The sequence below is a fragment of the Gorilla gorilla genome, chromosome X (assembly GCF_029281585.2).
Source record: "Gorilla gorilla gorilla isolate KB3781 chromosome X, NHGRI_mGorGor1-v2.1_pri, whole genome shotgun sequence".
Taxonomy (NCBI): Eukaryota; Metazoa; Chordata; class Mammalia; order Primates; family Hominidae; genus Gorilla; species Gorilla gorilla.
In genome coordinates, this window is record NC_073247.2 from 118,740,528 (window position 1) to 118,758,002 (window position 17,475).

The following is a 17,475-nucleotide window of genomic DNA, read 5'->3' on the forward strand; positions in this document are numbered from 1 at the left end:
GGTGCCCCTGGGTCAGAGTAACATCGTTCAGCCAGTGGTTGGTTAGAGGTTGTGCTTAAACCCCTAGTGCCAGTGAGGCTCCTCTTCTTTACTGTTTCATCTGTGTTCAGCTTGAGGACGGCTTTCAAGTCCACCTTAGGTCCTGCTCTGATTGCTTCTGAGTGGGTGTAGCCCTGTGCTTATACACAGCCTTTCTGACACCCAAGACTATGATCCGAAGAGGGCTCTTGACTGTATTTCCCTGATTCTCTCTGTTACCAAACTTATGATTGCTTGCACATTTTGCTTGCTGAAACTTGTCATGGAGTTATAACTGCCCTCATAATTGTTCTCCACCAAGATCTCCATTATTTTTGACAATGCCCCTTAGTCACAGAATTCTTCATGTTCTGCTCCACATAAAGTCAATTCCTTTAGGTAGAGCTGTGGTGTTCCTCATCCTTAAGGCCTGCCTCTCTCTTTAAGCAGAATCTCTGGCACAGTGTGCAAGAACTAGAGACAACAACAGTAACATACTTCTCCCAGAGTAAAATCCCTTCTTTATGAATGGGTACTGGGGTAATTTTTGGCTTACTTCTTCCAGCATAGACTTCTGACCTATGAGCAAGCTCGGGTAGGAACAACAGGGGCATGGTATTACTAACTTGCTGTTCCTTTGTGAGTGCTCCCACCCTATAAGTGAGGGCTTTGTTGGGGAAGAGAAGGCTGGGAGAAGAGAGACCCAGTCTTCGTGGATCTGCCTTGAATAGAGCTTCTACAAAACAGAACTGCAGAGGAGATGAGAAAAGCCAGAGGCCTGCTCCTCCCAGGTAAAACCATAGCTCTAGACAAGGAGCTAGGGGACGAGGGAGCCCCCATCTTCTAGACCACACCCACATGGATTAGAATTCCCTTGAGTAGTTTTCGTAAAACAGAGCTTGGAGTGGGACAGGTTGTGGTTCAAATGCCACTGACTCTTGCTGTTCTTCCTGAGATTTAGAAGATTTCTTGAATATTTCTCCCTTTGCTGTGTGCCCCTAGGACACTATCCAGAAACACTGATTTTTTTAAAATATATTTTTTCAAGTTAAACAGTTATTTATTGGTGACAGAGTCCACTATGCTCCTCATTTCTCCATTCTGGAAGTTGCTTCCCCAGATCATATTTTTAAATGTTAATACTGGCCCCTGAATCAATCTTATTCATTTGCAAAATTGTTCATCTATTTCTACCCCTTGTTTGTTATTTCAAGTATTCCTTTAGACACATTAGAATATCTCTACTTCTCTCCCTCCACTGTTACAGTGCAATTCAGAATTTGTTAACCTTTAAAAATATGAACTAATTAGCCTTTGACATATAGCTTACTCTAATCTAAATATCTAAATAAATTACAGCCACTAATTCTTGCCTTCATTCAAATGCTTACGGTTACTTTACATCTTTCTTTTTTTTTGAGACAGGGTCTTGCTCTGTTGCCCAGACTAGAGCACAGTTGCGCAATCACAGCTGGCTCACTGCAGCCTATGCTCAAGCGATCCTCCCACCTCAGCCTCCAGAGTAGCTGGGACCACAGGCGCACGTCACCACACCTGGCTAATTTTTTATTATTTGTAGAGAAGAGGTCTCACTGTGTTGCCCAGGCTAGTCTCGAACTCCTGGGCTCAAGCAACCCTCCTGTCTCGGCCTCCCAAGTGCTGGTATAAGAGGCGTGAGGTACTGCACCCGGCCACTTTAAATCTTATTTTGTATCACTCATAAGAGAACTATACGTATTTAGCCAGGCGCAGTGGCTCACGCCTGTAATCCCAGCACTTTGGGAGGCCGAGGCGGGTGGATCACGAGGTCAGGAGTTTGAGACCAGCCTGACCAACATGGTGAAACCCTGTCTCTACTAAAAATACAAAAATTAGCCGGGTGTGGTGGCATGCGCCTGTAATCCCAGCTACTCAGGAGGCTGAGGCAGGATAATCGCTTGAACTCGAGAGGTGGAGGTTGCAGTGAGCCGAGATTGCGCCACTGCACTCCAGCCTGGGTGACAGAGCAAGACTCTGTTGCAAAAAAAAAAAAAAAAGAAGGAAAGAAAACTATATGCACTTTATATGTAAATATTGGGGATACTTACATATCAAACTTTGACTACTCAAACCTCCTTCATCTTTGATCTTGTCACTACCCTAGAACAGGGCCTTTCATAAAGTAGGCACTCAAATACAGTCGTGCATTACTTAATGATGGGCATACGCTCTGAGAAATCCATTGTTAGACAATTTCCTCATTGTGCAAACATCATAGAGTATCCTTACACAAACCCAGATGGTATAGCCTACTATACACCTAGGCAATAGCCTATTGCTCCTAGGCTATAAACCTGTACAGCATGTGACTGTAGTGAATACTATAGGCAACTATAACAAAATGGTAAGTATTTTCATATCAAATATATCTAAATATACAAAAGGTACAGTAAAAATACAGTATTGTAAGTTTATGGGATAACTGTTGTGTATGTGTTCTGTTATTGACCAAGATGTCATTATGCGGCACGATTATACATGTAGGATGAACAAATAGAAAGGGATTATTTCCTTTAACAGAAATAAGCTGTCTTCCCCAAAAAGGTTATACCTGCTTACATACTGGTGGAACCTATTCTTTATTGCAGGTCCTCTCCTCCCCTTGCTAGATTTGTGGGACTCACAAAGCTGTTTCCAGTGACACCTGTGGCGCCCCTGCTAAACTACCCACTAGAACTTAAAAGTTTTCTTGGATACTGTAGGCTTTATTTTATCTGGAGTTAGTAAGCTGAACTACATGACCCAAGGACCCTTATCAGCTTCCTATGCTGATAATAACAGAAGACCTTTGTAACTCTTGATTAAACCTTAATGTTTTATCAGAAATCCTATATATTTTACTAGACTCTTGAGTAACTCCATTTTCCCCCATTAAAAGGTAGTCTCAGCCCAATCAATGTGATTCCCTCGAAAAGTGTAACTTGAAATGACACAATCATCATTTACTGATCTTATGTAACATATATGACATTAGCAACAGCAACTATCACATACCTCTTATGTTTCTCTTTCTCTTGAAATAATTTTATTCTCAATAAATTAAAATTACACATGAATGGTCAATGTACTTTACCTGTCCTCTACAGCCAAAACCTCACTCTCGATATAGCAATCCATAAAGACTCATACAAAAATTCCAATAGAGACTGATGAAGTATGCCACCCAATGGAAGTTCTATTGTACTGCATTCATAAAATAAGTATATAAATTAGCATTTGTAATCCCCTTGAGGTTACCAAAAACCACTACAGGGTTATAAAAGAAACACTAGAAAAAAAGGAAAAGTGGTCATAGTAAGGAAGGGACAGTCTTCAAAAGCAAAGACACCTGACACTTCGGCAGCAATGGTGATACATGAGCATCTCCAGGAGACCAGGGTAAAAAGGTAACAATGTGCTTCAAAAACACTTAGCATTTACAGTGCACCCCTCCCAACCTAAAATGGGAGTTGGAAAAGTATGCATGGAAACGGTGTAATTAGGCTCAAGCTCCTGAGACTAAGGCTAGATTCTATTTCTTATCCCGTTGCTACAAAATTCAATCTTAGAAATTGCTTCTTAAATATGACTCAGATTCAACCATTACTTATTGAGTACCTACTATATTCCAAGGCACCGTTCTATTGGTTTTTTGTTTAAGAGATGAGATTTCGCTGTGTTGTCCAGGCTGGTCTTGAACTCAGAAACACAGAGAAAAACCAACCAACCAACCAGGAGTCACTTTATCCTATTATGTATTCCACTGACTATTCTACAGTATGTTAAGAAGATATCCAAAGTGAAAATAGTCACTAAAAAGTTCCCTTCCCGGCTGGGTGTGGTGGCTCACTCCTGTAATCCTGGCACTTTGGGAGGCCGAGGTGGGTGAATCACCTGAGGTCGGGAGTTCAAGACCAGCCTGACCAACATGGAGAAACTCCGTCTCTACTAAAAATACAAAATTAGCCAGGTGTGGTGGTGCATGCCTGTAATCCTAGCTACTCGAGAGGCTGAGGCAAGAGAATCGCTTGAACCCGGGACGGGGAGGTTGCGGTGAGCCAAGATCGTGCCATTGGACTCCAGCCTGGGCAACAAGAGCGAAACATAATAGTCACATTACTGATGAACATAGACATTTCTACTATTAGAGAGCAACCTTGTCCCTGCCCTATATGGCTTGGCCCTGCAAGAGTGAGAAGCAGAATAGAGAAGAGAAAGCAAGGAGTCATAATTAGGAGTACTGAGTTCAGTCCCATGGGAGTAAAGGGGCAGTCATATCCTTCAGTGCTTCAAATACTCCTGATATCTAAGAAAAAGAACAGTTATGCTCCTTCTTGTTATGAAGACACAAAATAACACTGATGAGGTGCTAGAAGGTGAACAAGTAAAGTCCAATGCTAAACTTATACTAATAATTTATTCTAGGAAACAACAAATGATAAAGCTTACCTAATGGCACAAATATCTAATAGTTATTTTTACATGTGGTCAACATGTGCTAGGCCTATGAGGCCCCAGAGAACTTCAATATCCATATACTGAAGAAAAGGAACAATGCTTATCATTATAACATTACCTTATTTGTGTAGTATTTTACACTTCTCAAATTTTGTCTATTATTTCACTTGCACAATTCCCAATATAATGTGAATACATGATACATAAAAAGAGTATCAGCAAATGATCACCTCAAAATTATAGACCTGATACAGCAGTTATAATACTGAAAAATTGGAGGTACATGCAACACACAATTCTATCAACTTAAAATTGTGTTTCCACTTCCGAATTCCATGCTAGGCCTTAGAAAAAATAGAAACAAGGTAAAACATACCAACTTACTCTACAGGAAAACAGACTCTAAAGCTTACTATTGACAAGAGATCATGCTTTTTAGTCACCTGGAAAACTGTACAACACTGGAATCCAGAGGCTTAAGTTGAAGAGATGGTGATCTGCTTTCTTCTCCACCAGAAGGAAGCACACTAGGGCTATGAATTCCCTCATATCCAATTGTCTTGTTATTCAATCCAGCCATTTCTTGAACAGTAAGGATCTTTGGTGGATTACTGAATACCTATAAAAGACAGAAATGATTTGTAAAAGTCTCAAATTCAAACCAAATGCCAAAGGATGAGTCAATCCTTCTGATGCTAGGAAAGAATGCTTAGCCAAATAAAAAGAAACTGTTTCCTACACAAAACAAACAGTGCGCAGTAATGTACACTAGAACATTGAACCCAGGCATACTCAGTTATCAACCTTATCAGCAGGACACCAAACAGACCTCCCCCAACTTACTTAGTGGCTCCTAGAATTATCCCACCCCCAATATAAACCCAGGCCCCCTAATCACTGTCTAATTCTCTCTTGTGACCCAGTTTAAGGCTGAGTTTTCACTCCCCTGAGATGTATGATGAGGGTAGGGTGGTGGGAAAATGCACTGCAGCAAGTGTCTGTGCCAGTTTGGGAGAAATACATGCGACAGACTAACATATATTCATAGTATACACACACACACACAGACATGCATCTGGATCTTGTGGGAGAGCCAGCTCATGAAGATAGTATGAATGATTAAGGTGAGGGAAAATATAGGGGAGGTAAACTGAATGAGAACAGGGCAGTCCTAGGAAATCTACCAATCTCTACATCAGACAATTAAACCAAGGCATTAGGGTATGAAACCTGATTATTCATATGCTTGGGTCTTGGCAGGATATCAGAAGAAGAATTAGTATTAAATTGCCTCTATCCTCACCAGTCTGACCTACCCTGATTGAGTGAGTGGAAGGTGAGTCTAACATGCGACTAGCAGATCTCTCTTGGAAAGAGGGTCAAGAGGGAAATCATGCAGAAAGGCAAGGTTGGGAGGGAACGATATATGGGTGCTATGGTGGCTGTCAGGAAAGGAGTGTCCCTGAAAGGACGGCCAACCTTACTGCACCCTTCAGCGTCCGGAGCTGGGCAACCATGTCCGAGAGACAGTGCTCCTGAAAATTCAAAACAGCAGAATTTTTATAAAGCCAGCCAGCCTGAAAGCAGGGATCGGGGAGGAGTACAAACAACCACCCCTTCTTCCCAAGAGGAAGGAGGAAGGGATCACCCCTGAATCCTAGAAGAAAAGAGACAGGAAAAGCAGACACTTAACAGAAGAAGCCTGTATGAGGATGGAACACAACCCTGAATATTCTGTGACATTGAATGTGATATTCATACTGTCCAGAGTCAGTACTGAATCCAAATCTGGAAGATAAACGATTCGACTCTTCTACTTTTGGTGATCTAAACATCAGTGACAGCAGAGCAAAGCAAAACCAAAAGATTCAATGAAAAGAAGACCACCAGAAGAAATGGTTTGTTATTTCTATGCAGCTTTCAAGACTGCTGCTTCCTTCAACTTATATTTTCTGTTGGGGAAAATGTTGTGTGAGAACAATAAGGGTGTGCACTGCCTCTCACCTGGTGGTTCTCATTTTCCATAGGCATCTTCTTCTTCTCCTCAACAGTTTGTTCTCTAGGAGAAGATAAAAGTGCTATTTAGTTCACTCATGAAACTTCTCAGTTTGAAATGGACTGCCAATTGTAGATTTAGGTTATAATGTTCCTTCCAAATTACAAATACTGTGAGCCTCATTGAGTAACTGAGGGTGCCTTTCTGAACTAGGCTACTGAAGTGAGATTTCAAGTGCCCCACCAGAGAGAGAGAGAGAGAGGAGAGAGAAAGACTAAAGACAATCACTAGTTGAGACATTCAGGAGATGACTAGAAGGAATAAAGAACTGGGAGAGCAGAGAGGTGAGGAGGGAAATTATTTAAGAACCAAAAAAATTCTCTCTTCTCAAAACTCCCCTGTCCTGTAAGGAAGTGTCAGGCTACTCCACCCTATGGTAGAGAACCCCATCTCATGTATACTCAACTGTTTCTTAGCTTTGCTCAAGCACAGGTCTTCATCAATGAGTTCTTGTTCCTCTGGAACAGAGCATCTCCTGCAGTACAGAGAATAAATCATCCTTTGGAAAAAAAACTGGGTCCTTCACTTTTACCTTTTAATTTCCTTACAACTATGCAGGTTAACAACTCTCTAACATTACAGAGTTCAGATCCCATTCAAATTATAAAACCTTGTTATATGTAAAGCATGAGAAAGAGAATTTTAGGAGTAAAAACTGAAAGGAGTACTAGAAAATACATTCAGTGGTCAAAAGTAATCCTAGAAACAAACAAAATTTAACAATAATTGGCAGCTATATTATACCCAGTTTATAAAGGGGCAAAGTGGGCTGCAAGGTTATGTCTCCTGTACTAAAAGATAAAGTATTCAAAAATGAGACTTCTAAGTACTCAGTTCCATATTCTAATCACACAATCTCATTTACTCTCCATGGAAAGATACTTGGGCATATCTAGAGACTATGAGGAAATGCTTATATTTATAGACCTAATCTTTGTTCATTTAACTTCTTCAATTTTAGACATTTTTCCCCTAAAATGCATACCCATTTTAGCACCTTTCTATCAGTATTTATCCTGCCAGAAGAATTTTAAGAAAGTCACAGCTGAATTGAAGCACACTGACTTATTATTATGAACCTATATGACTACTGAGTCAAATTTTTAAAAAACTTTTAAAGTTAATGCCTAAAGATATGCCAGACACTATTTAGATGTTGGATGCTGCAAGAAACATATGGTATATTAGGAAGACAAACACACAAACAGCGCTGAATATACAATAGGTACAGGTACTACTGTATAACACTGATTCCAAATACGAAGCATATAAAGAACATCATCGACTTGACCTGGAATGTAAAGTCCTTTGTCTCGAAGAGTTTACGATCTCTTGAAGAGCCAAAGCTCTTCAAAGATACATATGTGAAAAACATCCAAAAAGGACAAAACAATATGTGAACAAATGTCAAGAATCAAATACCAGAGGAAATCAGAGTAAAATCACTGTAAACTATGGTCAACAGGAAAAGCATCACACAAAACACTTGCTGCCCAGATGGATGTGATTAGGATAGACAAATGGAATGCAGAAAGTCATTGCAAGCAAGAGGAATGACACTATCAAAGTCATGGACATGAGAGTAAGCATGGCATGTGTAGGGAATAGTGAAGCCACAGCCCTGGCTCAAGTACAAAGTTTGTGTTAAGATACCACGAAATGTAAGGCTAGATAGGTAAGCTGGGGTCAGTCAGCACAGGGCCTTGAATGCCAGGCTGAAGGGTGTGAACCTGAGATGAAAAATGTTTTAGACTATAGAGATAAATCAGGAGTTACCTCGAGCATAAGATTGAGTCCTGGAACCTTACCTGTACTTTGGATGGGAATTATAATAACAAAACCATCTTGCAGGTAACATGGATGGATCAATCTTCCCAGGAAGCTTTCTCCATTTGAGACACTCATCACACTGAACCCATGTCTGGTCAGGAACCTTCCTGAATGAAGGAAAATGGAAGTGTGACTGTGTATATCTTAGCTCTGTGCTTTGTCTTACATTAGAAAGGTGCAGCCGAAAAAAGAAAGAACCTAATTTCATATATGAAATGTGTTGGGAATGTTATCATCTTGGTGCCCAAATGTATATATTTTTAACTTCACAGATAAAATGATAGAACTATAGCAAATATGGATATGAAAAATAGTAACAAGTATTAACATAGTGAGCTACTTTTATAGAGGTCAATATTTATCTTGTAACCAAAAACCACTTGTACCCCAAAAGCTATTGAAACATTTTTTAAATAATACTTATCCTGGTAGCTCTTGTTCCAAGCAAACAATAGGGTAATTTTAACTCTAAAATTTATTAACTTGGAAAAATTCTGTTTATTACTATATTACCAAGAAATAAAACCCATAGAATCATTTTGTTTCCTTCTGTCCAATCATGTAACAGGCTTAAAATCCATTTATGGGAGCCATGGAAGCATTGCCATTAAAACATCTCCCTCATTTCCCTACAGAGACTCCTTATTCCTTTTCATTTCCCTCTCAAGAAAAACCCTTTGCTTATAATACTTCAATCAAAATTTTACTAGGTTGATATTCCCAAAGTTAATCTTAAAAAGTAATATAAATTTGATTAAATTTCATAACTAGAAATGGTGGCTCCAGACAACAATGGGGTTAAATTAAGATAAAACTCTTCCAGAGTTCAACTCTTAAAATGCATACCCACTCTGATTCCCCTCAGTTACCTACACTTTAGAGTGAATTTGTTTATCTGAGAAAGTGGCCCTTATATGACAGAAGTACTCAGTACCTAAGGTGTAAAAGACAGGCTAGAGTGAGAATGAAGGCGGCTGGAGAAAAGACACACAAAGCAAGAAGAGGGGCACCTCAGCCAATTTCACTAACATGTAATTTAGCCTAGGATGAGATTTATGCATGTTATATTTATACTTCTCTTATACTAGATATTTCAACAGAGTGGTGCGGTTCTTTTATGTCTTAGTTCAATAATTTTCTTAACATCTTAAATTGTGCTTTTTATTTTCTTCTTGTTGTTGTTGTTTTTTCCTTTTAGACAGGGTCTCACTCTGTCTCCCAGGCTGGAGTGCAGTGGCACAATTTCAGTTCACTACAACCTCTGCCTCCTGGGCTCAAGTAATCCTCCCACCCCAGCCTCCCAGGTAGCTATGGGACTACAGGCATGCGCCACCACACCCGGCTAATGTTTGTACTTTTGGTAGAGATGGGGTTTCACCATGTTGCCGAGGCTGGTCTCAAACTCCTGAGATCAAACAATCCACCTGCCTCGGCCTCTCAAAGTGCTGGGATTACAGGCGTGAGCCACCGTGCCTGGCTTTAAATTGTGCTTTTTTCTAAATATAAAAGTAATATAAGCTCATTATTAAAAACTAGAAAATAGAGAAATATATACAGAAAATAAAAGGCACTCATAATTCTACCACTGAAATACAATGCCCTCTTCTTTTTTGAAACTCTGTTTGAACAAAGAAAGTTTGTACACATTTTTGGATCTACAGCTTCCTATTCCCTAGCTCCAGGCTGTTCCAGCCTTGCAACCTCTAAGCTCTAAGCTCAGGCCTGACCTCTGGTGTCTATATATTTCTAGACAGCCACTGTTTTAGAGCCAGAGTCAGTAAAAAGCAGCTTCAGCAGTAGTGGGAGGGGAGAAGAAAGGTCCTATTAGCTTCGGTTCTACATGCATATGCATAGGAGAGTCTCTTGCAGAGTGCCAGTATTACTCTCTCAGGAATAGGCATGCTTAGAGGCAGCAACCCTCTGTTTCGGGTTCCATGCAGATCATGGTAGATCCTTCAATCCAGGCAGACAGGAGAGGCTTTTAGCCCATGCTTTCAGGAAATTGGTAGCTGAGGTGGCTTTACTACATTCCCTTCATTGCATCCCTCCAGAAGAGAGCAGCAGTTAAGAACTTAGGTTTAGGGGACCTGATTACCTATATTTGAACCTTAGTTCTACCACTTGCTGCTTGTCTAACCTTAGGCAAGTTACTTAAGTTCTTGGTGTATCAGTCTCTACATCTGTAAAGAAGTAATAATAATATCTAACAGGTAGGGTTGTTGTGATGATTAAATAAATCACTGCATGTAAAGAACTTAGAACAGTGCCTGACATATAAGTAAGCGTTCAATAATTACCATTATTACAGTTCTGCCTCCAGCACACACACTCTCTAGCAGTATGTGAACATCTGTTTCATTGCATTAATCACTGCTAATTTGAAAGGCAAAAAATGGCATCTCATCTTAGTTTGTACTTCTTTGAAAACTATGGAGGACAGCCATAAGCTGAGATCTTCAGAATAAGAAGAGGGTGATATACATACAGCCATTAGGTTGCATTAGAAATAAAATTTTATATCATACATTTGCCTAATAATTTCCATTAAAATAATAGGTACCTACTCCAAAAAGAACTTTTACCACTCTAATGTTTGTCTTGATGGTGGTGTAACTGACTGTGTATGTGTTGGTACACATTCGATCCTCTGTATTATGCTCCTTACCTGACTTGTCTGTCTTAGAGTCAATAAATTCTACCTTTTCTTTAACATACTGGGTTCTCTATTCCTACTCTCAAGTACTGGTACAATCCCAGCAATATTCACTAGGAATATAAAAAAAGGGTAAGTTTACTAACATGTCTGAACACCTACTATATGCCAGTCACTGTGCTAAAAATGTATGTCACCTAAGTTAATATATTCAGACAGGTGAAGTAACTTACTCACCCAAGCTCATCCAACTATTAAAAAGCAGATCCAGATTTTCAACCCAGGAACGTTTGATTTAAATAGCCATCGTCTTCTACTATATCACACTACCAGTACTAAACTCTTCACATTTATGATCCAGACCGTAAATGTGTTAAAGCAGAATGAAGAGGTTTAGAGAATGAAGCAATTAGTACCTGTGAGTTCCTATTTTTAGTCAATTAAACTTCCTGATGTGAAAAGCACCATCTTACTGAGAGGTGAGGCCAGTTGGACTTCCTGGGTCGAGTGGGGACTTGGGGAACTTTCCTGTCTTACAAGAGGATTGTAAAACACACCAATCAGTGCTCTGTAAAACGCACCTATCAGCAGGATTCTAAAAGTAGCCAATCGCAGAGAGGATTGAAAAAAGGGCACTCTGATAGGACAGAAATGGAACATGGGAGGGAACAATAAGGGAATAAAAGCTGTCCACCCCAGCAAGCAGAGGCAACCCACTCAGGTCCCCTTCCAAGCTGTGGAAGCTTTGTCCTTTCGCTGTTCACAATAAACCTTGCTACCACTCACTCTTTGGGTCGGTGCCATCTTTAAGAGCTGTAACACTCACCACGAAGGTCTGCAGCTTCATTCTTGAAGTCAGTGACACCACGAACCCACCAGCAGGAACCAAATCCAGACACATTACCCTTGTTCCTTCCATTTGATCTATGGATATTACCCCTAATACATTCATATTCTGTATCTATTACTTACGGTATTGGCCTGGCTACAGTTGAGGTCTCGAAATTATCTTGAGATGTTTTTTCCTTCCAGTAAGCATTGAGCTTCTGGGCAAGGGCATTTATTGTTAGCCTGAAAGAAAATGCAAGAAGTATGTCAAAGTTTAGCACTTGTTGAACAATTCTTTGATCTTTGAGAAGTTCCCATTTAACAGACACCAATAATTTAGAGTATCTGACATATTTTTGAACATCTACACTTTAAGAAACCAAGATGGGAATCCATTGCCTTTGCAAGCTACATGTCAAAATGAGAAAGTTGTAACACTGAACAGTCACTTTGGTTGAAAAGGTGAAATGGTCACAAGTGCTAAAAAGTAGAGTTCTATAAATTTTCAGGGCTTGTTGAATCATGGAGTGTGTGGGTAACTTGACATTAGAGACTATGACAGAGGACCAAACTGCAGAGATAGGATAGAGCCAAATATTGATAAGTTGATGGGGAGTTATTTGATTGTCAGATGACTACAGGTAGATAATTCAGAACAAGGTAAAAATCAGATGATCAAATACTGTACCCTATCTACTATAAATCAATCAAATATTAACTCTAATATGTCTATATAGTCTCTCTTCATCCAAATGCTGATCATAGTAGCATTATGGTGCCCATGAACAAGCACTCCAACATTCTACCACATAGCCGTTACTGGAGGCTGTATCTGAGTTCCAGCCCTTGCTCTTATTTCTCTCCCTAAAGGAACAACAGTAGACTCAGGGTCAACAAAAATGTAATTTGTAAAAATCAAAACCTGAATTTTACTTTTAAAAACTTCCAACTTTCGAATTACTAATTCCTATTTAATTCCATAACCCGAGATTACAACCTAATGTAGAGCTACACACAACTGGAAAACTGTACACTTAGAATTCAGAATTTTTTAAATATCTTGGCCCCCTGGATCATTCCCCAAGGTTTTTGCAGAGCTCTTCTCTTGTTAAGAGAAACTCTTCCTTATCTCTACCTTATTCATATTAAATTAGATTCTCACTAAACGGAAAAGATTAATCATATATGAGCTCCCCTATAAACTCTTATTCCCCTTCAACCTATTTATGTTCCTACTGTATGTCTATATCCTTCCCTCAAGTCACAGATGAAGAACTATTCCTCATTTCCTCTTAAAAATCTACTTAAAATCTACTTTAAAAAGAAGTAGATTAGATGGGCATATGGGAAGATGGCAGAATAAGAAGCATGTGGAAGCTGTCTCCTTACATATACAACAACTGCCGTAGCAAAAGCTGCATGATGTAACTATTTTGAAACTCTGGAGTCTATTGGAAAGTTTGCAACTTCCAGGGGAAGGCTTGGATGGTAAATTGTGGTTAATTTTGGTCAATTTCAGTTCTTAGCTCAGTAAAAGCTACCCATTCCCCACTCCCAGCCCTGTGGCAAGCAACCCTCCATGTGTTCCAAGAGCAACTTGTAGGAGCCAGTGTGGGCAAAAAGGACACTGTACTCCAAATATTGCAATTCTATCCTCTGGTCACTGCTTGCTGCTTCTGATCACAGATGTGAAGACAAAAAGGCAAGAGACCATTGTTGTTGAACCTCCTCCATTGTTTCAACCCTCTACTCCTCCAGTTGAAGTGACATCCAGAGGATTCAAAGTCCTGGCATCTCTTTTTCCTCCTCTATTTCTCTATTTTCCCCCTTTTGTGAGTCAGACATAAAGACAAGGACATTCAAAAGCAATTGCACATATGGGAAAAATTAGAATGCCACTGTGAATGCCCAGAAAAAAATGCAAGCTGAGAAAAGAAGTGAAAAGACTTTAAACTTACTTCTCAGGTCAATCCTTGGCACAGAGAAAGCCTACAACATAACAAAAACAACAACAACAACAACAACAACAACAAAAAACCCAGCAAACCCTAGGAAAGGAGAATTTTGTTTCCAGAGTTACCACATTATTAGATTCAAATGTTCAGTTTACAACAAAAAGTCACAAGGCATACAAACAAACAAGACAGGGTGGCCCACTCAAAGGAAAAAAATAGAAACCACCCCTGAAAAAGAACTGATAATAGATCAACTCGACAAAGATTTTAAAACAGTCTTAAAGATACTCAAAAAACTATATGAAGATGAGCAGAAAGTCAAGAAAACAATGCATAAGCAAAATAGAAAATCAACAAAGAGATAACAAACCTAAAAAGAAATCCAAAACAAAGTCTGGAGCTGAAAAGTCTAAAAACTGAAATGAAAAATCCACTGCAGGAATTCAAAGGCAGATCTGATCAGACAGAAAAAAGAATCAGTGAACTTGAAGATAAAAAATGGAAATTATCAAGTATTAAGAGCAGAAAGAATAGACTGAAGAAAAGTGAACAAAAACTAGGGGACCCATAGGACACCATAAGTGGTCCAACATATGCATTAGCAGAGTTCCAGAAAGAGAAGAGAGAAAGGAACAGAAAGAACACTTGAATAAATAATTGCCAAAAACTTCTCAAATTTGATGAAAGACACGAATATAAACATCCAACCTTAACTCCAAGTAGGATGAACTCAGAGAGACTCAGACCCAGACACATTGTAATCAAACCATGAAAGTCAAAGACAAAGAGAGAATCTTAAAAACACCAAGAGAGAAACAACATATTACATTCAAGGAATCCTTGAAGTTTGTAACTCCACTTTTTATTTTCTATATAATGTAAGAGAATACATTTAAAAGAAAAAAATTGGCCAGGTGCAGTGGCTCATGCCTGTAATCCCAGCACTTTGAGAGGCTGAGGCAGGTGGATCACCTGAGGTCAGGAGTTCGAGACTAGCCTGACCAACATGGTGAAACGCTGTCTCTACTAAAAATACAAAAGTAGCTGGGCATGGTGGTGCATGCCTGTAATCCCAGCTATGTGGGAGGCTGAGGCAGGAGAATAGCTTGAACCAGGAAGGGGAGGTTGTAGTGAGCCAAGATGGTGCCATTGCACTCCAGCCTGGGCAACAAGAGCAAAACTCCATGTCAAAAAAAAAAAAAAAGAAAAGAAAAGATAAAAATTTTGAGTCTGCAAGCCAGTATTGTTGTAATTCAGTTTGTAACTCCTCATTTTGTTTTCTACACAATTTAAAAGGCTAATCCACTACAAATTATTTATGATTTTGGACACACAATGTACAAAGATGTAATTCTGTGATATCAACAACTGAAAGGAATGGTGATGGAGCTGTTAAAGGAGCAGAACTTTTGTAACGAATTGAAGTTAAGGTAGTATAAATCCAAATTAGAGTGTCATAACTTAAAAGATATTAAATGTAATTCCCATGATAAGCACAAAGAAAATAGCTATAGAATATACACAAAAGGAAATGAGAAAGGAATTTAAATGTTTCACTATAAAAAAAATCACCTAAACACAAAAGACGGCAATGTAGGAAATGAGGGGCAAAGAAAGCTACAAGGGACACAGAAAACAAACAGCAAAATGACAGAAGTAAGTCTCTCCTTATCAGTAATTACTTTAATGTAAATGGATTAAATCCAGATTCACAAAGATATGATATAATGAAAAAGAATGTAGCGGATGCTACCTGGAAGAGGGGTACTACTATAACAAATACCTAAAAATATGGAAGTGGCTTTAGAATTGGCAATTGGCAGAGGTTGCAAAAATTTTTAGAAGCTTGACAGAAAAAAACCTACATTGCCTTCAACAGACGTTAGTAGAAATATATATGTTAATAAATGCTTTCACTAATGAGGGCTCAGAAAGAAGTGAAAAGTACGGTAGAGAAAACACAAATTACCTTAGAGAATACCCAAATCATTGTAAACAAGAGTATTGGTAGAAATATGGATGTTAAAGGTATTGCTAGTGAAGGCTCAGAAGGAAGTGACGAACATGTTATTGGAAAACTTGAGAGAAGATGATCTTTGTTACACAGTGGCAGAAAGCTTAGCAGAACTGTCCTACAGTTATGTGGAAAACAGAACTTGCAAATGATGAAATTGGAAATTTAGCTGAGGAGATCTTCAGGAAAAGTGTTAAAGGTGTGGCCTGGTGTCTTCTTGCTGCTTATGTAAAATGCAAGAGGAGAGAGACAAATTGACGAATGAACTGTTAAACAAAAAGAAACCAGGACTTGATTACTTGGGAAATTCTCAGCCCATCCAGATTGCAAAATATGCTAAAATTTAGAGATTCACTGTCAGGAAAGTATGCTCTAGAGAAAAAGCTGAGGCTGGGGCTGAACAATCTTTTGATAATATCTCAGAAAATCAAAAGGTCAGACCATTCAGTCACACAAAATACTCTTTGAAAAGATAAAGTGAGCGTTTCCAAGATGGCTGAATAGGAACAGCCCCAGTCTACAGCTCCCAGCGAGATCGACGCAGAAGACAGGTAATTTCTGCATTTCCAACTGAGGTACCTGGTTCATCTCATTGGGACTGGTTGAAGAGTGGGTGCAGCCCACAGAGGGCGAGCCAAAGCAGGGCGGGGCATCACCTCACGGGGAAACGCAAGAGGTCGGGGGATTTCCCTTTCCTAGCCAAGGGAAGCCGTGAGTGACTGTACCTGGAGGAGTGGTACACTTCTGCCCAAATACTGCACTTTTCCCTCGGTCTTTGCAACCAGCAGACCAGGAGGTCCCCTCCTGTGTCTGGCTTGGTGGATGCCACACCCACAGAGCCTTGCTCACTGCTAGCGCAGCAGTCTGAAATCGACCTGGAACACGGGAGCTTGGCAGAGGGAGGGGCATGCGCCATTGCTGAGGCTTGAGTAGGTGGTTCTATGTTCACAGTGTATACAAAGCAGCAGGGAAGCTCAAACTGGGCAGAGCTCACCACAGCTCAGCAAGGCCTACTGCCTCTCTAGATTCCACCTCTGGGGGCAGGGCATATCTGAACAAAAGGCAGCAGACAGCTTCTGCAGACAGAAATGTCCCTGCCTGACAGCTCTGAAGACAGAAGTGGTTCTCCAAGCACAGTGTTCAAGTTCCGATAACGGACAGACTGCCTCCTCAAGTAAGTCCCTGACCCCCGTGTAGCCTGACTGGGAGACACCTCCCAGTAGGGGCCAACAGACATCTCATACAGGCGGGTGCCCCTCTGGGACAAAGCTTCCAGAGGAAGGATCAGGCAGCAATATTTGCTGTTCTGCAGCCTCCACTCGTGAGATACCCAGGCAAACAGCGCCTGGAGTGGACCTCCAGCAAACTCCAACAGACCTGCAGCTGAGGAGCCTGTCTGTTAGAAGGAAAACTAACAAACAGAAAGGCATAGCATCAACATCAACAAAAAGGACATCCACACCAAAACCCCATCCGTAGGTAGGTCCCCAACATCAAAGACCAAAGGTAGATAAAACCACAAAGATGGGGAGAAACCAGAGCAGAAAGGCTGAAAATTCCAAAAACCAGAACACCTCTTCTCCTCCAAAGGAACACAACTCCTTGCCAGCAAGGGAACAAAACTGGATGGAGAATGAGTTTGACA

At 40.1% G+C, this 17,475-nt stretch overlaps 1 protein-coding gene across 4 annotated transcripts in view; it reads right to left on the reverse strand.

The window, feature by feature from the left end:
* MORC4 (MORC family CW-type zinc finger 4) overlaps window positions 1-17,475 on the reverse strand; it is a 59,716-nt gene that overhangs the window by 9,202 nt on the left and 33,039 nt on the right. For all 4 annotated transcript variants that reach the window (XM_055375493.2, XM_055375492.2, XM_031006037.3 and 1 more), the window contains 5 exons: window positions 12,006-12,104; window positions 8,359-8,487; window positions 6,957-7,025; window positions 6,499-6,553; window positions 4,938-5,113 (listed from right to left, as the gene is read on the reverse strand). In XM_055375493.2, coding sequence (XP_055231468.1) covers window positions 4,938-5,113; window positions 6,499-6,553; window positions 6,957-7,025; window positions 8,359-8,487; window positions 12,006-12,104 — 528 coding nt within the window. The remainder of the gene's footprint in view (window positions 1-4,937; window positions 5,114-6,498; window positions 6,554-6,956; window positions 7,026-8,358; window positions 8,488-12,005; window positions 12,105-17,475) is intronic.